Source organism: Macaca mulatta, chromosome 2, assembly GCF_049350105.2.
Source record: "Macaca mulatta isolate MMU2019108-1 chromosome 2, T2T-MMU8v2.0, whole genome shotgun sequence".
Lineage (NCBI taxonomy): Eukaryota > Metazoa > Chordata > Mammalia > Primates > Cercopithecidae > Macaca > Macaca mulatta.
In genome coordinates, this window is record NC_133407.1 from 96,106,001 (window position 1) to 96,127,568 (window position 21,568).

General features: G+C 42.6%; 1 protein-coding gene across 12 annotated transcripts in view; it reads right to left on the reverse strand.

The window, feature by feature from the left end:
- ABCC5 (ATP binding cassette subfamily C member 5) overlaps positions 1 to 21,568 on the reverse strand; it is a 95,281-nt gene that overhangs the window by 55,889 nt on the left and 17,824 nt on the right. For 7 of the 12 annotated variants that reach the window (XR_013413379.1, XM_077990586.1, XM_077990584.1 and 4 more), the window contains 7 exon segments: positions 10,789 to 10,946; positions 10,155 to 10,310; positions 9,354 to 9,501; positions 4,339 to 4,572; positions 4,032 to 4,205; positions 3,317 to 3,464; positions 213 to 361 (listed from right to left, as the gene is read on the reverse strand). Coding sequence is in view for 11 of the 12 variants with exons in the window: in XM_077990586.1 (XP_077846712.1) it covers positions 213 to 361; positions 3,317 to 3,464; positions 4,032 to 4,205; positions 4,339 to 4,572; positions 9,354 to 9,501; positions 10,155 to 10,310; positions 10,789 to 10,946 (1,167 nt within the window). In the remaining variant the exon portion in view is untranslated. 12 annotated transcript variants of the gene reach the window in all.

Here is a 21,568-nt window from a genome sequence, read left to right on the forward strand (position 1 = left end):
CCAGTAAGAAGAAGATCAGAGCATCATCTCCATAGGCGGTATTTTTTTTTTTTTTTGAGATGGAGTCTCGCTCTGTCATCCATGCTGGAGTGCAGTGGCGCAATCTCGGTTCATCATAACCTCTGCTTCCTGGGTTCAAGCGATTTTCCTGCCTCAGCCTCCAGCAAATGTGGTATTTCTAAAATGTTCCCCATCCCTGAGGGTTGCCTGACCTGTGCTGCTGTCAGATCGAAGCCCAAGGTCATATGAACAGAGAAGGTCACTACGCTGGCGATCACCACCACAATGGGAGCCACACCCACAGTGATGCTCTGGAAGTACCCGGCTTTTTCCAATATCCGACGCTCCTCCTCACGGATTTCTATGAAAAAGCAAGCCAATTTCAAAGCAAGTTAAAAGCAGCCTAGGGATGTTGTTCCTCCACCTCCAAACAAGACTCCATAGGTCTCCAGCCACTCTTCAACACTTATGACTATCAACTTTACCACTACAGCTGGTATAAAAGGCTGAGGTTTGAAATGGATCAAGTGACAGGAATGAATCTAACAGAAAGCAATCACTATACATGAACACAATGATCATCTTCTATGATACCTTTTTCTGATTTTTCTTGTCAGTTTCTTAGGTTTAGAAAGAATGAACACATTAATTGTATCTGTAATAATTTTTGCCTAAGGAATTAATACGAAAGACAACACAATGACACTGGAGAATTAAAAAGGGACTAAGAGGTCGGGCGTGGTGGCTCACGCCTATAATCCCAGCACTTTGGGAGGCCAAAGCAGGGGGAATCACCTGAGGTCAGGAGTTCGAGACCGTCCTGGCCAACATGGCGAAACCCCGTCCCGCTAAAAATACAAAAATTAGCTGGGTGTGTTAGTACACGCCTGTGATCCCAGCTACTTGGGAGGCTGAGGCCAGAGAATCGCTTGAACCCGGGAGGTGGAGGTTGCAGTGTGCCAAGATTGCACCACTGTATTCCAGTCTGGGTGACAAAGCCAGACTTTGTTTCAAAAGGAAAAAAAAAGAAAGGCGGTGGGGAGGTAACTAAGATTTCGTAGAGTGCCTGCTGTATGTTGGCAGTGGCATAGAAGCTTCCATACAAAAATGCAGTAACGACAACTGGAAGATAGGTGAAATATAATTTCTATAGGCAGAATGATTTTTCCTAAATATTTGCAAAATCAACCCCCTTATTAGCAAAGCAACCATACAGCACTGAAGACCATGGAGCAGGAAGCAGAACAATAAGATACTTTTTTTTTTTCAGACGAGGTCTCACTCTGTTGCTCAGGCTGGAGTGCAGTGGCACAATCATGGCTCACTGAAACCTCAACCTCCATGGCTCAAGTAATCCTTCCACCTTAGCTTCCCAAGTAGCTGGGACCACAGATGTGCACTACCATGCCCAGTTAAGTTTTATTTTTTGTAGAGATGAGGTTTCACTACGCTGCCCAGGCTGGTCTCGAACTCCTGGGCTCTAGTGATCCTGTCTCTCCTTCCAAAGCGTCGAGACTAAAGGCATAAGCCACCTCACCCGAACAATACTTTTTTTTTTTTTTTTTTTTTTTTAAGATGGAGTCTCACTCTGTTGCCCAGGTTTGAGTGCAGTGGTGTGATCTCAGCTCACTGCAACCTCTGCCTCCCGGGTTCAACTGATCCTCCTGCCTTGGCCTCTTGGGTAGCTGGGATTACAGGCTGTGCCATCACGCCTGGCTAATTTTTGTATTTTCAGTAGAGAAGGGGTTTTGTCATGTTGGCCAGGCTGCTCTTGAACTCCTGATCTCAGGTGATCCACCCGCCTCAGCCCCGCAAAGTGCTGGGATTACAGGCATGCAACACCACACCTGGCAAATACTTAATTCTTCTAAGAGGCTATGCACTGACCTTAAAGGTGTTACCACTGCCTAAGGCATTGGGGAACTATCTTCACAGCTAGTTTGTAAGTCACATAAAAACACTGAACTCCTTACTTTAACATTTATTATACACCTTGGCCATGTCTATAATGAGTAAGAACACTCTTTTCAAATTAATACCTACAGGTAAAGATACCAGTCAGGGGCTGATGGATGAGGGGAATCAGAGAAAAAAGACCATAAAACTATAGAATCAGAGAGCCAGAAGGACCACTGGCAGCCATCCTCCCATCAACCTGCTGGCAGCTGTCCATTCAGAAACCATTTGTTCCACTCCAGTAGAAACAAACTCACTGTTTAACAAGGCAGCCCCATCCACTGGGGGGCACCTCTTGAGTGGTCACCTCCTCTGGATGCTTCTTAGCTTAACAGCCCTCATAAATCAAATGCAGATTCCAGAACTGGACATCATGTTCCTGAAGGTTACTCAATGAAAGGAAAACAGCTGCCTTGCTCTGAACACTTTTTCTTTTTCTTTTTTTTTTTTTTTGAGACAGAGTCTCACTGCAACACCCAGGCTGGAGTGCAATGGCTTGATCTCAGCTCACTGCAACCTCTGCCTCCTGGGTTCAAGCGATTCATTCTCCTGTCTCTGTCTCCCAAGTAGCTGGAATTACAGGAACATGCCACCACACCCAGCTAATTTTTGTATTTTTAGTACAGATGGGGTTTCACCATATTGGCCGGGCTGGTCTTTAACTCCTGACCTCAGGTGATCCTCCTCCCTCAGCCTCCCGAAGTGCTGGGATTACAGGTGTGCGCCACTGGCGCCCGACCTGAACACTGTATTTCTACTCCACCTATAATGTATTGACTGTTTTACAGCATTGGACTCAGCTACTAATGAGGTTATGGTCCAATAGCCTCATCTCTTTTATTTAAATTAAGTATCTATGCATTTGGTTTTAAGTATCTCCTGCTTCAATTTCATCTGTTTTAAGGCACACTGGTTCAACTCGTGTGGAGATCTTTCTGAATGCCCCATCTGTGCTCTTTCTCCTAGCTTTATTGGCACTTACATATTTGACAGAGCTAGGACCAGCATCCAGCCATCCTGACTCCCAGCTTACCTCAAAGCCTCATGACCAGGCTGGGAAATCATGGGCAGAATGAGAATATACACAGGGGACTTTGAAACTGAATTATTCCTAACTAGCTGTGTATTAACTGGGAAAAATCCATTTTCCCAGGTCTCAATTTCCTCATCAGTGAGATGAGGTTATGGGTTCAAACCTCTAAGATCCCTTTTGAACACAAAGATTCTATGATATTATGTCCTACGATATACTAGACACTAGTCCTAGTATGTAATGTGTTCAGAAAGCCAAGTGTGTGAATAAGACCCAAAGAATCCAAAGTCCTTCTATCACATACACATACGAAATCTTTAAACTCACTTTGAACACTTTGAGAAAATGCTTTGACCCAGGCATACATTTTAATAAATTTAATGTAGGTAAGAACTTCATTCATCTTCTGGACACGTTCATCCGTGGCAGCCACGCATTTTCTCCTGAAATATGCTGTGAGCCGTGATGCAAACATCTGAAAGGAAAAGCGATGCCACACCAAATTAAAGCTCATTCAAACTTGAAAACTACCTAATCTGCTGAAGGTCATTCTCAATAAAATGAGCACATAATCCTGTTTCCTAGGATGTTATGTAGCTGTACTGTCTTTAATAAAAGTGACCTATTGAACTGTAATAAAACATTACTGAATTCTTATCTCTTTGTAAGGCAATGAAGACAAGTAAGTATCTATTCTCAATAGTGACCACAGATACTGCGTGTTTCCAAAGGGGAGGCAGGAGGGCCCTATCACTTAGCACCAACTCCAGCGCAGTGACTCAAACACTCCTACGTCAAGTGAGACAGGGCTCACTGGCTGGCCTTCTCATTCAGACTCTTTTTCATGCAAGTGACACCTTACCTCCTCTCAAGTCAAAATTCTGTCCCAACGGAGCAAGCGCTATCTAGCTCTAGATTTAATCTGCTTTGAGGAAATTTCCAATCAGAGATGTGACACCTCAGCAATGCCTACTATAACCCAATGGAAGTAACTCATTTCCTAAGGAGAAACTGCCAAGATTCAGCTGGGAGGCTTACTCACCATTGCTGGGTAAAAGAGGATAAAAACAGCTGATCCCAGGAAGCCTGTTGGTCCCAGAATAATTACATTATAAATCATGCCTAAGATGGCAACAACGGGTCCTCCAGCCAGCAGGCTGCCAACGGCTGCTGCCTCAAACATCCTCTGCCCATCATTGGAGCAAATGTTGATGAGCTGTAAGATACAAAGAGTAGTGAGGGAGCCCTGCAAGGACATGGTTCATTCATCTCAGGAGGCAGGGCCCTAGAGGAACAAACCTCAAGCTAGGAAGTTGCCCTCTGCTGTGAAGCAAACACCCCTCACTCACCTCACCCAGGGATTTCTCTTTAATGTTCTTCAACTTAAGGATCTTCTTAAATGCCATGGTTAGGATGGCCCCCCGCAAGCGGACACCGGTTCGGTAATTCAATGCCCAAGTCAGTGCAAGCGACCAAGACCGCACGATTTCTGTCAGAAGGAGGCCCAGGACTAACAACAAGCTGTACTGCAGGTTAGACTCTGTTGCCTGGGTATACTCCAAGAGGTGTTTCACCATGAAGGCCTACAGGGAGAGATACACACCAATGTCAACATCTCCACGGCACTCACACACAATGCCATAGTTTTATGTTAAGTTAGAAAGAGTAGGCAGCTCCACTCAGGGACCAGTGTGCAAGCAAAACAAAACTTTGGAGGACCCAGTTATTACAAGCTGCCTGCAGTAATTTCCTCAGGGCATTCTGCAGGGGCTAGGTCTAATTGAAAACTTTCTTCCTTACAGGACACCATCAAAACCATTACTCTTTCTAATGTAACATAAACCTATCAATGAGCTGAAGTTAACTCTAAACACATGGTCATTCAAAAGTACAACTTTGACCTTATTCCAGTATCTCCACACATGGATACATTTCTTTACATGAAATTAAGACCTTTTTTTGGATCATTTCAAACGTGCTTATTTGATAAAAAGGAACAGTGTACCTACAGTTGTACTGGGGAAGAGTGAGAAGTGCATTTGCAAAACATTCCTGAAAATAAACATCAGCAGTTTAATAGTACAGAAGAGAGCAAACAAAGCAGGCTATCAAAACTCCAGAGACCCTCCCATGGGCCCACCCCACTCCCAACTCCCTCCCAAAAATGAAAACATGTTACCTCAGGCAGTATATGTCTAACACCACCTGCAGAGGGAAGGCGGCCAGCCCCCAAGAACCACCGAGTGCCACCTCCAGCTGAGGTCCTGCAACGCCGGAGCACACACTCACACAAGGCACATTCAGCAACAGTATTAAATACCAGGAAGTGGGAAGGAATGTACTTTTATTGAAAATGAAAAAATATAAAAGTACCATCTTCAAAGAGCATCTCACAAACACTGTACAGCAGGTGAAGCATTGCAGTAACATACATTGAAACATACAGAGTCAAATTATACAGGACTAGCCATCTAACAGGTCATCTGGCCTCCGACGGTTGTTTAACGACACACAGTAGAAATAGAGAATAGAACCCATATCTGTTTCCAGAGTCCAAAGTAGTATATCAGGCTGACAGCACTCAATCAGTGAGGGCTCCTGAGGTTGCAATGATTCTGCAATGGAGTAGATTCTCTAGGAAAAAAGACCTTGCTGCTAAGGAAAGAGAATTAAAAACAAAACAAAACGAAAAGCTCCCCAAAGAGGTGCTCTGCTCAAAATGGCTGGTGCCACGGGTGCACTAAGCTGTAGGAATTACCTCTGCTCGGGACAGAAAAAAAAAATCCTAGGCCTCAAGGAAAAACTGGTGGCATCCTTCTGGGTCTTTTCAAGTCCTTGCATCTAAAAATCAATCTTGATTGACAAAAATAAAACAAAAAACAACAACAAAAGAAAGCCAAACCAATCCCCCACCCTAAAGGAAGAAAAAAATTAACGTGAAGCCCATCCACCCCTATACCCAGGTTCCTTATAGCAAAGGTGACTGCAGCTGTAAGTCAGAGCTGAATGACAGACAAAAATGGAGGCCAGACACCACGGTCCGGAGGTAGCTATGCTGAATTCCAGAACCCAGAATCTCTCTGGGTTAATTTCTTGTTTTTCCTGAGATTAAATTAATACCAGATGTCCACTAGATCCTAGGAGATCCCCACCAATCAGATTTTTGCCAAGTCCCAGGAAATAACCTGATCAAATAGGAGACTTCAGATTCCAAGAACTACTGTATTCCACCTCTCCCCTCCCTCAGACTTTTAGATTTATATCCATTGCTTGGGTCACCACTGTATACAGCCGGGTTGCTGGTTTACTAGCAAGAAGATTGGCTTCTTTTCCAGTATGCAATCCAAAATGTGGAACTGAGTCACAGGGCCAAAGCCCCCTTTTCCTCACGTGAAGCAACTCAGTAAGATGGCGGTGCAGTGACGCCTGTTCCCACACACCTCAGCACTGATGGAGCAGTCTCCAAAGGAAGGCTGAAAGGACAGCAGGTGGTTGCCTTGGGCTCCTTCCTTCCCATACCTTTAGAGTGCCATTTTTCAGCACCAGGTAATAGCATCAGCGCCTCCCAGAGGGGAGGAGCAGGGAAGGTAAAAGACATAGTGAATGTTTATACTATGCGAAACTTTCAAAGGGGGGGGAAAAAGAGGAAACAGCAGATTAAAGAAGTTCCAACACATCGGGTTTTTAAATAACAATGACATTTCAAACCATTTTTTAGGGGATAAAGAAAAAAGAGATTTCCACGAAAAATCCAACCAAAATTTAGTTTTTAAAAAGTTACAAATGTATCATTTAAATCTAAACAAACTGGAAGAAAACTTGAGACTGTTAGCATAGCTGTCTGGCTGTGGAAAGCATTCCCAGTGAATAAACATTACCTTACCTGAACTCTTGGCGAGAGATTCTGCCCAGCTTGACTCTCTCATTCTGACCGCAGAATACAGCCATCCTGAAAATTCTAAAGAACAGCTTCTGTCACTGGTTCCACTACAGAGAGACTCCCCCCAAATCCAGATCCTGACAGCACCAAGCAAGCTGCAGGTGGAGAGAGGTTGGAAGGGTAGGAAACTTACCTCTCTAAGGGTTTTACACTGTCCTTTCCCCAAAAGGCCCTCGGGCAGAGTTAGCATTCACCAAGAGATAGCACTGCAGGAGGCGGCCTTCTCTTGCAGATCTAGGTGCGATGCTAATTCTTTATACACAGATCACAGGTGAGGCCTGGTCTTTTAGAACTGTCTTAATCCAAAAAGGCCCCAAAGCATCTCTGTAAGTGTAGCAATGTGGCTACACAGGACCATACTGTTAGAGAGTCTGGTACTCCGTGAATATTATTATGACCCCCAGGCACCCTGCACATATGGCGCTAGTCCACTGGCATCACCAAAGCCTTGGATCATCTTGGTGTATAAATGTCAGCATCAGCTGGCCAGTAGGTAAAAACAAACACAGCACAACAACTTGATTGTGTTTCATTTGTTCTGTGTATGGCTACCAAGGTTCGGTGAAACCCGAGCAGGGACAAGAAATAAAAATGCCGTTTTATTTGGGGAGCCCGTATGTGGGCAGTCTGTCCTTATACAGGTTTCTGTAAGGACAGATTAAGCTAGTTTGAAAGTCGTGCCAGATTAGGAAACTTGCAAAAATCTAAAACGAATGTTCCTCAAAAGGATTTAAGGCCACAGAGAGGAGGTTTACTCACTGCTAGTACTAATCTCAAAACCAGCCTGGTTTTTCAATTTCCAATGGAAAAGAAACATATTAGAATTGGAGTTCCAAAAAAGGAAGTGTGTATTATTTACACTTTTAAATGTATAAGACACTATGGATGAGTCCATTGCTTTCTCAGTTCCAGGACAGAATCCCATAAAATAACACTGGCCTTAAGATGCTCTTCCCTGAAAGGGCAGAGAGAAGAAAAAGCACGCTGCTGCTTTCCTGTGAAAGGAGGGCTCTTAGCTTTCCCTGGCAGCTAGAACAGTTTCCTAGAGGTTAGTATCCCAGTGTTCTGCACCATAAATGAGAGATTACGGAATATACGAATGTTCAGGGGGAGTGACCGTGAAGCCACCAAGCTGAATATGGATAGGTAACTTTTTTTTCAAAAAATAAAAATAAAAATCCCAACAATCCATGGAATTTTTTTTTAGAGGGGAGTCAATGAAGTTCTTGCATTGGCCAAATGGAATCAAGAAAGCCCATGATCACTTTATTCGGAAAGCCTGCATAGGGTGCTACCCAGAGGAATGAATTCTATGAGGTAAGAGCAGCCACCAGCCCTGTAGTGAAACAATGACAGAAGCTCTTCTTGGGGGAAGCTGGCTCTATGAAAGTGTTTGCCATTTTGGTAAATTACATAACACAACATTTCAGTTACATGGTCCTTCTTACTTAAAACTTTTATATAAAGTATGTTAGTTGGTCAATTATTAATAATATAGAAACCCAATACCAGAAAAGTAGTGTTCTCTGCTTCAGAAAAGAGATCAAAACTTTAACAAGAGGCATCAAACATTAAAAAAACAAAAACAAAAACAAAACTGCAAATTAGTTTTACCTAATCACCATGCATCTGAGGCACATACTTACCGAAACCATGAACCTCCAGCTTTACCCACACACGGAAAACGCACAGTACAAGCAGTACTACTGCTCCGATGCCTCAAGGCAAATGTGTAGAGAATAGATTTAATCAAGGTCTCAAGTGTAAGGCAGCACAGCAAGTGTAAGAAACAGGTGCCCAGGAAACAGAGTGAACGTCAAAGGCTCTCTTGTCTACTCTGCATCAGTACAGACTGGGGAAAACCACGGCTGCCACCCCAACGCTTGCCACACAGTTACACTATAAGTCAAACTTAAATGGACTCCAGGTCAGACTCTAAAATCCTCGACAGTCCTCTAGTTTTCTCAGGGCTTATTTGCCATGGACCCGCCAAACATGTGATAACTCTGCCTCCAGGCACTCGGCATGTCCCCAGCGCTGGCTCACCAGCCCAGGCCACATAATGTGCTCTCACCCACTCACAGCACTGCAAGACACATCTGCCTGCACCGACTATCATTTCATGTCAACACACAACCGAGAAGCACAGTCCTGCGCAGAACTGGAATCAGTTCCATTTTACCCCCGCCCAGAAATCAAGCCAGTTCCATTTCTTCTCTGGCAACACTGCCCTTTCATCCTTCCAGCTGTTGCCAAGCCACCATTCACTCCAAAATCCATCGACCCCTTTCAACAGTCCTGAAGGCATCTCTAAGACTGCTACCTAGCCCAAAGCTGAGCACAACCCCTGGAACAGAATAAGAGTGTTAGAGCTGGCCGTGGCCGGGCCCCTGGAGACTGTCGGAAAGGATGGTTAGAACTTACTGGTCCACTGAAGCCAGCCAGCTGCGTGATCATCAGGCACACGATGGACAGGATGAGCCTGGTGCGGCAGAAGATCCACACAACCCTTCGCAGGGAAGCAGCGTCTGGCCCAACTTCATTCAGTTCTTCTTGCCACAGTCTCTCTAGTCTTAATAAGGGCACACGTCCTCGTTACACATCTCCCCGGGGGAAAGGCACACCTAGCTCCCCGCCTGCCACCACTTTTTGTCTCCAGGTTTTGCCACCACTCACATAAGTCTCTCCTTTAAAATTATGTACATAGTCTTCACCTTCTGGGAAAAAATACCCTTCCTGGGGAACTACATATTTACCCTGTATAGGGAGCCTCCCAGGATACAGAAAATGATGAGAGCAAAAGCCTTTCTTTCCACCCAGGAAATGATCCCTGAATGCAATTTGTGAATAAGAACTTCCTTTTTCAGGGGCCCCCGACCCTTTCTGAAGGTTCCTGTGGTAAAATGTGAAGTTGTAAACTAGATTTTAATCATGACAATCAGCTACCACAAAAATGTATTCTGTCACAAGGCAGCAACATAATCTCCCTGCAGACTCAGGAAGAGAAGCGGGGCTGAGAGAGAGAGAGAAAGCCCGTGGTTAAAACAGGATCAAAGGTGAAATAGGAGATAAAGCAAAAGAGCAAAGAGAAAGTCATCCCCAGGCCGCCCACCCTCCACTGGACAGCTTGGCTCTTTAAAGACACAGAGCTGTGGACTTCACACTCCTAGCTCAGGCCCTGCCCACCCAGCATGGGGGAGATGAGGGTGGACCAGAGGCGCCTACCTTCTGCAGTTCACGTCAGAAGACTCGTGCTTGGACAGAGACCACACGTCTTCCATTGAGAGTTCCCCCTTCTTGTGGGCCACACGGGCCAGAGAAGAAAGCCACGAAAAAGTCATACAGGAAAAAAGCCCAGCATTGTCCACTGGGTGCTGGTGTCTAAGGAGAGAAAACCAAAATCACAAAGCTATCAACACGCACGAAGAGGGCAGCCCGTGTTTAAAAGACAGAGTTTAGTGAACAGAGCTCTTAACTAAAGACAGGTCTCCTCAGCTGATCTAATCTTGGCCTGAATGTTCTAAAACGGGTGTGGTGGCTCACACCTGTAATCCCAGCACTTTGAGAGGCCAAGGCGGGCGGATCATGAGGTCAGGAGATTGAAGCCCTTCCTGGCCAATATGGTGAAACCTCATCTCTACTAAAAATACAAAAAAATTAGCTGGGCTTGGTGGTGCCTGTAGTCCCAGATACTCAGGAGGCTGAGGCAGGAGAATCACTTGAACCCAGGAGGCGGAGATTACAGTGGGCCGAGACCGTACCATTGCACTCCAGCCTGGCGACAGAGCAAGACTCCGTTTCAAAAAAAAAAAAAAAATGCCTTTGATGCTTCATGTCATCAGCCGGCAGGGCGTCTTACTTGGAAGTAGTCCGGATGGGCTTCAGAGCACTCAAGCCATGGTGGTACTTTCCCTTGGGATGCTCCTCGTCCAGGATTCTGAGCTGAGAATGCATGGAGACATCCAGAGAGAGGCCCTCGGCTCGGGCGGCTGTTTCCAAGGCATCTTGGCATTCCAACTATTCCAGCAGATAGGGAGAAAGGCAAGAGCACAGTTAACACACAGGCAAGAGGCAAACAGAACTGATGAAACGGGCTCAAACTGCAAACTGGACCCATCTTAACTGAGAAATCCCAAGCAAGGGTCAGGAGGTTAAACACTAACTTTGTATGATTTGAACCCACTGGGGAACAGTAAGCTAGATATTTAAAAATTTTAAACAGTTTTCTTTTTTTTGGCCTCTTAGGTTCTACAGAAAAACTGATCAGATAGTACAGAGTGTTCCCATATACCTCTGTACCTCCCCCATCCTCCCCATCTGTTTTTCCTATTATTAACATCTTCCATTAGTGTGGTACCTTTGTTACAATTGATGAGCCAATACAGATTCATTATTAACTGAAGTTCCATAGGTTACATTAGGGTCCACTCTTGTTTTTTTTGGGTTTTTTTGAGATAGAGTCTCGCTCTGTCACCCAGGCTAGAGTGCAGTGGCACAATCTCAGCTCACTGCAACCTCCAACTCCCACGTTCAAGCAATTCTCCTACCTCAGCCTCCTGAGTAGCTGAGATTACAGGCATGTGCCACCAGCCTGGCAAATTTTTGTATTTTTAGTAGAGGTGGGGTTTCACCATGTTGGTCAGGCTGGTTTCGAACTCCTAACCCTGTGATCTGCCTGCCTCAGCCTCCCAAAGTGCTGGGATTACAGGCATGACCCACGGTGCCCGGCCCTGTTTTTGTTTTTGTTTTTTTCTTTTGAGATGGAGTCTCGCTCTGTTGCCCAGGCTGGAGTGCGGTGGCGTGATCTTGGATCACTGCAATCTCAGCCTCCCCGGTTCAAGCAATTCTCATGACTCAGTCTCCGAGTAGGGGGGTTAGAGGCATTCACCACCACACCCAGCTAATTTTTGTATTTTTAGTAGAGATGGGGTTTCACCACATTGGCCAGGACAGTCTTGATCTCTCGACCTCATGATCCGCCTGCCTCGGCCTCCCAAAGTGTTGGGATTATGGTCCACTCTTTGTGTTCTATGTTCTAAAATTTACATTTTTATTACCAACGTTTTATCTTCTGTTTCCCAATATGGATTGAGAGTCAATTATTTCACTACTAACTGCAAATCTGATTGCCCATTTTCTATGACAAAAACTTCCATCAGCCCTGATTAAACAGCCCTGCCATGCAGAAAGAGCCTGGATGTACATGTGCCTCCCCTGTCTCATCAGTAGCAGGAAGAACAGAACATGAGTTCTCATCCTGGCTGCACAGCTGAAGAGCTATACACTTCCCTGCAGCATGGGGCAGAAGCTCTCATGAGCTGAAATATAAAGTTACACGTATTGACTAACTAGAAAGCACATAAATGATCATTAATTAGACTAACAAAAGTGCATGCAAAAGTGCATTCTAAGTCTGACTGTGGCAGAAGAGGGTGGGTCAAGAATCTAGACATGCTTATCCTGGTTTACTCTAAAAGTAACTCAAAAGTTTATGCTTTCCTGTTATAGAAGCAGAAGCTTCATTTTCCTCAATTTCCTTGTCTTCCTTTTCTGTCTTAGCAGTGAAAGTCACATTATTACAAATATTTCCAGCAATTATTGTGAAATAGTAAAAAACAGATCTCAGCTGGGCATGGTGGCTCACACCTATAATCCTGACACTTTGGAAGGCCACAGCAGAAGGATCGGTTGAGCTCAGGAATTCAAGACCACCCTGGGCAACACAGCAATACACCGTCTCTACAAAAAGTAAAAAAATCAGCCGGGCATGGTGATGTGTGCCTGTAGCACCAGCTACTTGGGAGGTGGAGGCAGCAGGATCACTTGAGCCCAGGAGTTGGAGGCTGCAATGAGCTATGATCACACCACTGCACTCCAGCCTGGGTGACAGGGCAAGACTCTGTCTCTAAAAGAAGGGAAAAAAACAAACAAACAAACAAAAAACAAAAAAAAAAAAAACAAGGAGAACAGATCCCCAAATCAAGAAAAAGTTAAGTGATTTAGCACCTAACATACCAAGCCTTATACAAAGCAGTCAATTTTTATACATCACCTCTTTTCCCACCAAAGAACAGAGGCAACTTAAACATTAACAGAACTGAACAGGTAGAATTTTGTATACAGGGGTCAGCTGGATGGCTGGGCAGATCAAACACAATAGCTTTAGTTCACAGCACTGTTAAGTATCTTTAGATAACTTCTTGGTATTAGGAAAGCACACAGCCCTGCAAAGCACACTCCCTTCCTTTTGTCAAAGGCAAGTCAGACCAGTGTGAAGAGAACAATGGTACAACATGACAGGAGTCAACAAGAAACGAACTCATTCTTATACGAAGTCCTTATGTATAAGGTCAACATTTAATTTAATGGTTAGGGACTATGGCACTTGATAATGAACTGAGGACTGCTGAGATTCAAGTACATTACAAAGGTTTTTCTTACCTATAAGCTGCATATAACCACAAGAGGAAAGAAAAAAACTCCTGGGTTGAGAAAGCAGAAAGATACACTAAAAATACAAGCACACCTATTTTAAGTGAGTAGAAACTGGGAATCTGTACAGAGTAGGTACAGAATGTTACAGGGACCAACCTTATTTGGATATCCAAAGCTTCAGAAGACGACAAAAGATCTGAAAAATGTCACTTCAAATATACATTGGGTATCTGCCAAAATGGGCTATACGCTGGGCTATAAAGTAAACCTCAACAAATCTCAAGACTGACATCATGTATACATGCACTCTGACCACTTTAGGATTTAATTAGAGATCAGTAAGAAAGATTTTTTAAATCTCCGAATGTTCAGAAATTATGCAATATACTTCTAAGTAATATGTAAGTGAAAGAAGACATCAAACAGGCATGACAATTTGTACCTATATAATCTCAACTTCTCAGGAGGCTGAGGTGGGAGGATTGCTTGAGCTCAGGAGTTTGAGGCTGCAGTGAGCTATGATCTCGCCACTACACTCCAGACTGGGCAACAGAACAAGACTCTCTTTAAATAAATAAATAAAAAGAATGCGTTAAACGGAAACCAGAATATATTCTGTACTAAACAGTATGAAACTGCAATACATCAGCATCTCTGGGATGCAGTTAAAACGGAGAATAGAGTGAGATTTTCATCACCTTTAAAGCATATATCAGAAAAGAAGAAAAAGAGAAAAATTAATGTTTTAAGCTAGGGGTTGACGAACATTTCTGTAAAAGGCCAGAGGTAAATATTTTAAGTTTTGTGGGCTAAGAGGCAAAATCAAAGATATTAAGTAGGTACTCCTATTACAAGAGAAAACAAATCTCCACAAAATGTTGACACAATTCAGATTATAATAATTGAGTACAATTTTTTATAATACACAACTACTGATGAGAAGAATGAAATTCTTTTATGGGGGAATAACATTTCACTTAACTGGGGTTTAAAATAGTTTTCCCTTTCATCAAAATTGATTGCAAATATTCATCTATGAATACTGATTTGCAATGAGATTCTACAATTCCACTTTTGCAAATGTCTTCATGAAGGTACACTGCTGGGCTGGGTGCAGTGGCTCACACCTGTAAGCCCAGCACTTTGGGATGCCAAGGTGGGCAGACTCCTTAGGTCAGGAGTCTGAGACCAGCCTGGTCAACATGGTGAATCCCCATCTCTACTAAAAATACAAAAATTAGCAGGGCGTGGTGGCACACACCTATAGTCCCAGATACTCGGGAAGCTGAGGTAGGAGGATCTCTTGAACCATGGAGGCAGAGATTGTAGTGAGTTAAGATTGCGCCACTGCACTCCAGCCTGGGCAACAGAACAAGACCCTGTCTCAAAAAAAAAAAAAAAAAAAAAAAAAAGGAACTGCCAAATACTGAGCTAAATCCAGGAATATACACTTTTAATTGAGCCTTTTATCTCATGGAAGACATTATAGAATTCTATTAGAGTCCTCTCTTGACATTTACCTTTATCATGTTATTACACTGCAGATTAATCACTTTCAATGGAAAGTTATGTGGAAGCTACTAAATGCCGCAGTTAAATGGATTATTTCTACGTGGTAAAATATATATAACATAAAATTTGGCATTTTAGACATTTTTAAGTGTATAGAATTCAGAGGCATTAATTATATTCCCAATACTATACAATCATTGCCACTAATTCCAAAATACATAGATCTTGAAATATGGAAATTGGCTTCGTATATCATTGAGGTTTAAAAATCACTGCTAGAACTATAACTGCGGTTTGAAAAATACATCCACTATAAATTTGTATTGGAACGGAGAGCTCACTGTTTTTTGTTTTTTTTTTTTTTTGAGACGGCGTTTTGCTGTCACCCAGGCTGGAGTGCAGTGGTGCAATCTTGGCTCACTGCAAGCTCCGCCTCCCAGGTTCCAGCAATTCTCTTGCCTCAGCCTCCCAAGTAGCTATGATTACAAGTACCCACCACCACACCTGACTAATTTTTGTATTTTTAGTAGAGATGTCATTTTGCCCAGTCTGGTCTCAAACTCCTGACTTCGAGTGGAGATCTCACTTCTTGTTTAACTTTTGACAGCACAAGAAGTATATAAAGCAGCTTGACATTATTTATGATTCAAATATTAGTTGTCATTGAAATTACTTGACCACAGTACCATTTTACATTCCCACTAGCAATGGATGCGAAATCTAGTTTCCTCACATCCTCACCAGTGCTTGGTATTGGCTTTTTTTTTTTTTTTCTCCCCAAGACAGAGTCTTGTTCTGTCGCCCAGGCTGGAGTGCAGTGGTGCAATCTCGGCTCACTGCAACCTCCGCCTCCCAGGTTCAAGCAATTCTCCTGCCTCAGCCTTCTGAATTGCTGGGATTACAGATGCCTGCCACCATGCCCAGCTAATTTTTCTATTTTTAGTAGAGACGGGGTTTTACCACGTTGGTCAGGTTGGTCTCGAACTCCTGACATTGTGATCCACCTGCCTTGGCCTCCCAAAGTGTTGGGATTACAGGCGTAAGCCACTGTGCCTGGCCAGTATTGGCATTATATTTTATTTTAGCCATTCTAATAGGTGTGGTATGGAATCTCATTGTGGTTTTAATCTGCACTACCCTAATGGTGAATGAATAATGTTTAACATCTATCTGTACTTATATGTCACCCCCACATTCTTTTGCTGAAGTGTCTGTTCAAGTCTTTTGCCCATTTTCTATGTTTTTTTTTCTTTCTTTCTTTTTTTTTTTAAGACAAAGTCTTGCTCTGTTGCCCAGGCTGGGAGTGCAATGGCATGATCATGGCTCATTGCAGCCTCAAACTCCTGGGCTCAAGTGATCCTCCCACCTCCCAATGAGCTGGGACTGCGGGCACACACCACCACACCGAGCTAATTATTTTTATTTTGCAGAGACAGCACTGTGTTGCTCAGGCTGGTCTTGAACTCCCGGGCTCAAGTGAACCTCCCACCTTGACCTCTCAAAGTACTGAAATTACAATTTATTTTCTAAGCGAATTTTTTTTTAGTGTTGAGTTTAGCAAGTTCCTTACATATTCTGGATTAAAGTTCCTTGTCATATGATTTGCAAATATTTTCTTCCATTTTATGGCCATGTTACATCCTAATTAGGGCCATTCATGCAGCAAAAGTTTGTAATTTTGAAGTCTAATTTACCAATTTTTTTCTTTCACAATTGTGCTTTTAGTGTCATGCCTAAGAACTCTTCTTCCAACCCCCAGGTCATGAAGATTTTCTCCTATGTGCTCTCTTAAAAGTTTTATAGTTTTACATTTTACATTTAATTCTATGGTTCATCTTTAGTTAATTTCTGTATAAAGTGTAAGGTTGCGGCAAAGGTTCACTTTGCTACCTACAGATGTCCAACTGTTCCAATATCATGTGTTGAAAAGATTACCATTTCTCCAGTAAGGTGCTCTGCACTTATGTCAAAAAGTTGGCCATGCCTGTCTGAGTCTATTTCTAGACTCTATTTCATTGATCTATTTGTCTATCCCTCCACTGATACTACTGACTTTGATTACTGTAGCTATCAACTAAGTCTTAAAATAGGATAGTGTGATGCCTTCAACTTTATCCTTCCTTTTCAAATTTGTTTTAGCTATTCTATTTCTTCTGCTTTTTCAGGTGAACCAAGTTCAAGAGTTAGAAGGGTTTTATAAACATCATTTGACATTTGAGAAGCATCAGAAGAGGAAAACTTGGCATGCAATCCATCAGTATGTTTACAGGAGCATGGCATATTAGCATTAATAGGAAACCAGAATCTTCACATCTTTCATCCATTCTTTCAACAAATAACTTACCAAGTGCCTCCTCCTGTAAGACTATTCCAGATGGTGGGAGCAAAACAAATGCCAATTCCTATGTGTATAACACACTAATTTCATTTTCTTCATTTCTAAAATGCCTAGTGACAGTTTTCACTAAAACCTATTCATAGAAAAGTAAATGGACTTAATAATTCTTTTTAAATCCTCTGATTGCATGGTTTTTGTTGCTTTTACTATATATAACTATGTCATGTTTCACCACCACCGAGGTAGTAAGTTACTTCCTATATTGGAAAACATCAAATTCAAAGGCTCTTTTTTAAAAGATTCAAATGAAAGCTGCCAGGCAAGCCTTCATTTCCCAGGTTTCTCATGAATACTGTAGTGGCACTACTGATGGCAGACACTCAGCGCTCTCCTGCTGCCTTTGGTTTTAGAACAATGCACTCGGTGCAGTTTTATCCTGACAAACCCCCTAAGAGTGGCTGAAATAGCACTAATCTCAGAATTCTCATGTAACAAAGCATGGAGTAGAAATTCTCAGAGTAAGAGTATGGAAAAGTCTATATTGTTGATCTAAAAGAATCAAACCTTGCTACTCTAAGCAACGAACTTTCCAAGTCGCATCCTGACCCTGCTATTCTTTCTTAAACGTTTTCCCAAACTGTCAATCTTGTTGTCATATCTTTACACATTAACCAAGTCAGGAAAATGAACTATCTGATGGAAACACAGGTATGATACAGGATCTTCTCCTTTGAAGAAACCACTGTCCCACTCCGTATCTGCACCTAGCTCCTTCAGAGACAGGTCTCTCAAAACAATAAGCAACAGACATTCAGCTGTTGGCAAGAACTCTCAAATGTTAACATGAAAAATAAATAAATAAATAATAATAACAAGAGAAAAGAATTCTCTTACTCCAACAAAACTATTTCTTTCTTATTGCCTTAAAGTATGAAGACCTCCATAGGCAGAATCTTCCCACAGTTGGGGGCCATAGTAATTTCAAACATGAATTTTAGAAGACAGATACAGATTTAAGTTTGTTTACTCATTTTTACAGTGGTACATGCACCTACCACATAGGGATGAGAGGAATTAATGGGATAATTAAAAGTGCTTAGCAAAATACTGGGTATATAATAAACATTCAATACATGTTAGCTATATTATCCCAATTTAGCTAGCCAATAGATCTTAGGGTCTATCTCAACTATTTCTTCTTTCCTTTAGTTTTCTCTGACTCTTTCAAGGTGGGGGCATTCATTTCCTTCCTCCTATGTCTTCCCTGCACCTATACCACCACAGCAGGATGCTTCTGGTAAGAGGTCCTAGAGGGCAAGCTGTCTTCCTCTTGTTTGTATCCCTGGCCTCTGGCATAGTAGAGAGTTTGGCACCTAGTATTCACATGTCAACGAAAATACCTTCAAAATACCTTCTTTACCTTACATTCTACATATCATCAATTAATGCTACATGATATACCACTGAGGCAATCTTACCCATTCCACTTCTGTTTAGATTCTCTAGCTGTTTTGCTTATTATTATTTTTGTCTGAAACAGGATTTTGCTGTCACCCAGGCTGGAATGCAGTGGCACAATCATAGCTCACTGCGGCTCTGACCTCCCCGGCTCAAGCAATCCTCCTACCTCAGCCTCTAGAGTAGCTGGGCACTACAGGCATGCACTACCACCATGTCTGGCTAATTTTTTTATTTTTGTGGAGACGGCTTCTTAATATGTTGCCAAGGCTGGTCTTGAGGTCCTGGGCTCAGGCAATCAATCCTCCATTCTTGGCCTCCCAAAGTGCTGGGATTACAGGTGTGAGCTACCACACCCAGCTTTTGCTTATTATTAATAGTATAACATACAATTATAGTTTTATTTTTCTCCTTCTGGATTACTTAGGATAAATTCTATCATTGGGGTTACAGGATTTTAAAAATGTAGGTTCTAGCAATTAGACTTCTACCCAGTTTGCTCCAATTAACTTTATTACAGGATATGTGCTCCAGGATTATTGCAAAAGAGAATTGCTATTAACTTTAGTACTTTCACTTCTATTTTGTGGACCTCAGGTTGTCTTGACGTCAGCAAGAAATAAAGGAAGCTATAGCAATCTTCCTTGTGTACAGTCAAATCTCATGACTAGTATGCATTTATAAAGGCAAGCTTTTCACTTAAAGGTAATTCAGAAAATGTATACAAATTTATAACAAACCAACAGACACTGTTTTAAATGGTTTACAGATATTAACTAATGTAATCCTCATAATAACCCTTTGAGGTAGGTACTAGTATCACCATTTCACAGCTAAGGAAACCGAAGCACACCAATGTTAGGTCACAGCAGGGATTTCAATCCAGCCTTGAGCTAAGGCTCTTCATCACTCTGCTATGTGCCTGTCAAGAAAAAAACAAAACAAACAAAAAAACAAAAACAAGCAAATAAACCATAACTGTACAAAATTATCCCAGGTGTACCTCATAAACGGCTCTTCTCTATTCCCCGGGTGAATATCAGATTAAGATAAACAATGACTCAGGGCCAGGCACAGTGGCTCACGCCTGCAATCCCAGCATTTTGGGAGGCTGAGGTGGGCGGATCACCTGAGGTCAGGAGTTCCAGACCAGCCTGGCCAATATGGTGAAACCCCCGTCTCTACTAAAAATACAAAACTTAGCCAGGCATGGTGGCACATGCCTGTAGTTCCAGCTACTCGGGAGGGTGAAGCAGAAGAATCACTAGAACCTGGGAGGTGCAGGTTGCAGTGAGCTGAGATTGCGCCACTGTACCCCAGCCTGGGTGACAGAGGGAGACTCTGTCTCAAAAAAAAAAAAAAAAAAAAGGACACATAACAGCATCTTTATACTAACCTGCCAGTAACTGCACAGATGTCTCCCACATGTAACTAACTATATGCTTGGACGTCTAACTTCTCTTCCTCTCTAGGCTTCCCAAAAAAGCTCACATGCCCGAGCATGCCAGGAAAAAAAAAAAAAAAGTATGTCTATTTCAAGGTAAAAATAAATATTTTCTACCACAGTTAACATTCCATGAAGTGAGTTATCAACATTCTAAGGTTGAATGGATAGAAAATGGCAACGAACCAAGAGAAAAGACTTAATATATTCAAGCTTTAAGGGCTTACTATACAAAAGCATAAATAATATAATAAGGTAGGGAATCATGAGTCAGTGAATATTGTTGAAACAAATAAATACCAGATTGTGCCAGGTGCAGTGGTTCACACCTATAATCTCAGCATTGGGAGGCCAAAGTGGGAGGATCACTTGAGCCCAGGAGTTCGAGACCAGCCTGGGCAACAAAGTGAGAACCTGTCTATATACAACATTTTTTAAAACTAGCCGGGCATGGTGGTGCACACCTGTGGTCCAGCTACATGAGAGGCTAAGGTGGGAGGATCGCTTGATCCTGGCAGGTCGAGGGTGCAGTGAGCCATGACTGCACCTCTGCACTCCAGCCTGTGTGACACAGTGAGACGGTCACTCACATCCTACCTACCTACCTTCCTAACAACTAACCAGATTGGAGATGAATTAATTGAGATCCAGGTTTCATATCATACATTAATCCATCTGGAATTAACCTCCCAAAAATTACATTAAAAATGACGACATAAATTACATAGCATACTTAGTCCAGCTATGATGGGGGACAGCCTCCATTTACCCCCAACAATCAGAAATGTATCAAAGGGAAGAGAGGTTCGAACATGAGAAGGAAACTTTTTTGCATAAGGAAATTAGCATTAAGAGAAGGGAAGATAAAGCTAAAGAAGTGACCAAGTGGTGGGGTGTGGTGGCTCGCACCTATAATCCGAGCACTTTGGGAGGCTGAGGCGGGCAGACTGCTTGAGCCCAGGAGCTTGAGACCAGCCTGGGCAACAAGATGAAACCCCGCCTGTACAAAAAAATACAAAAAAGGTACGCTATTAGCCCTAGCTACTTATGAAGCTGAGGTGGGAGGATGGCCTGAGCCGGGGCCATCGGGCTGCAGTGAGCCAAGATCATGCCACTGCACTCCAGCCTGGGTGACAGAGTGAGACTCTGTCTCTAAATAAATAAATAAATAAAAATAAGAAGTAACCAAGTAACTAACAGAATAATATATTTCAAGTAGCGGACTTTTACTGAAAAAGTAAAATACAGTATTTTTTTCATCCATTCATTCAACTAGTCCTTACTGAGAGCCTGCTATGTGCCAGGCACTGTTCTAGATACAGGAGAGAACACACAGACCCAATGTCACCAATCGAGAAACACAAATTAAATTTAAGATACAACCATATATGCCTTAAAAGAGACAAAATCCAATATGGAAAAGAAAATGCAATATGGAAAGGAGGGAAATAT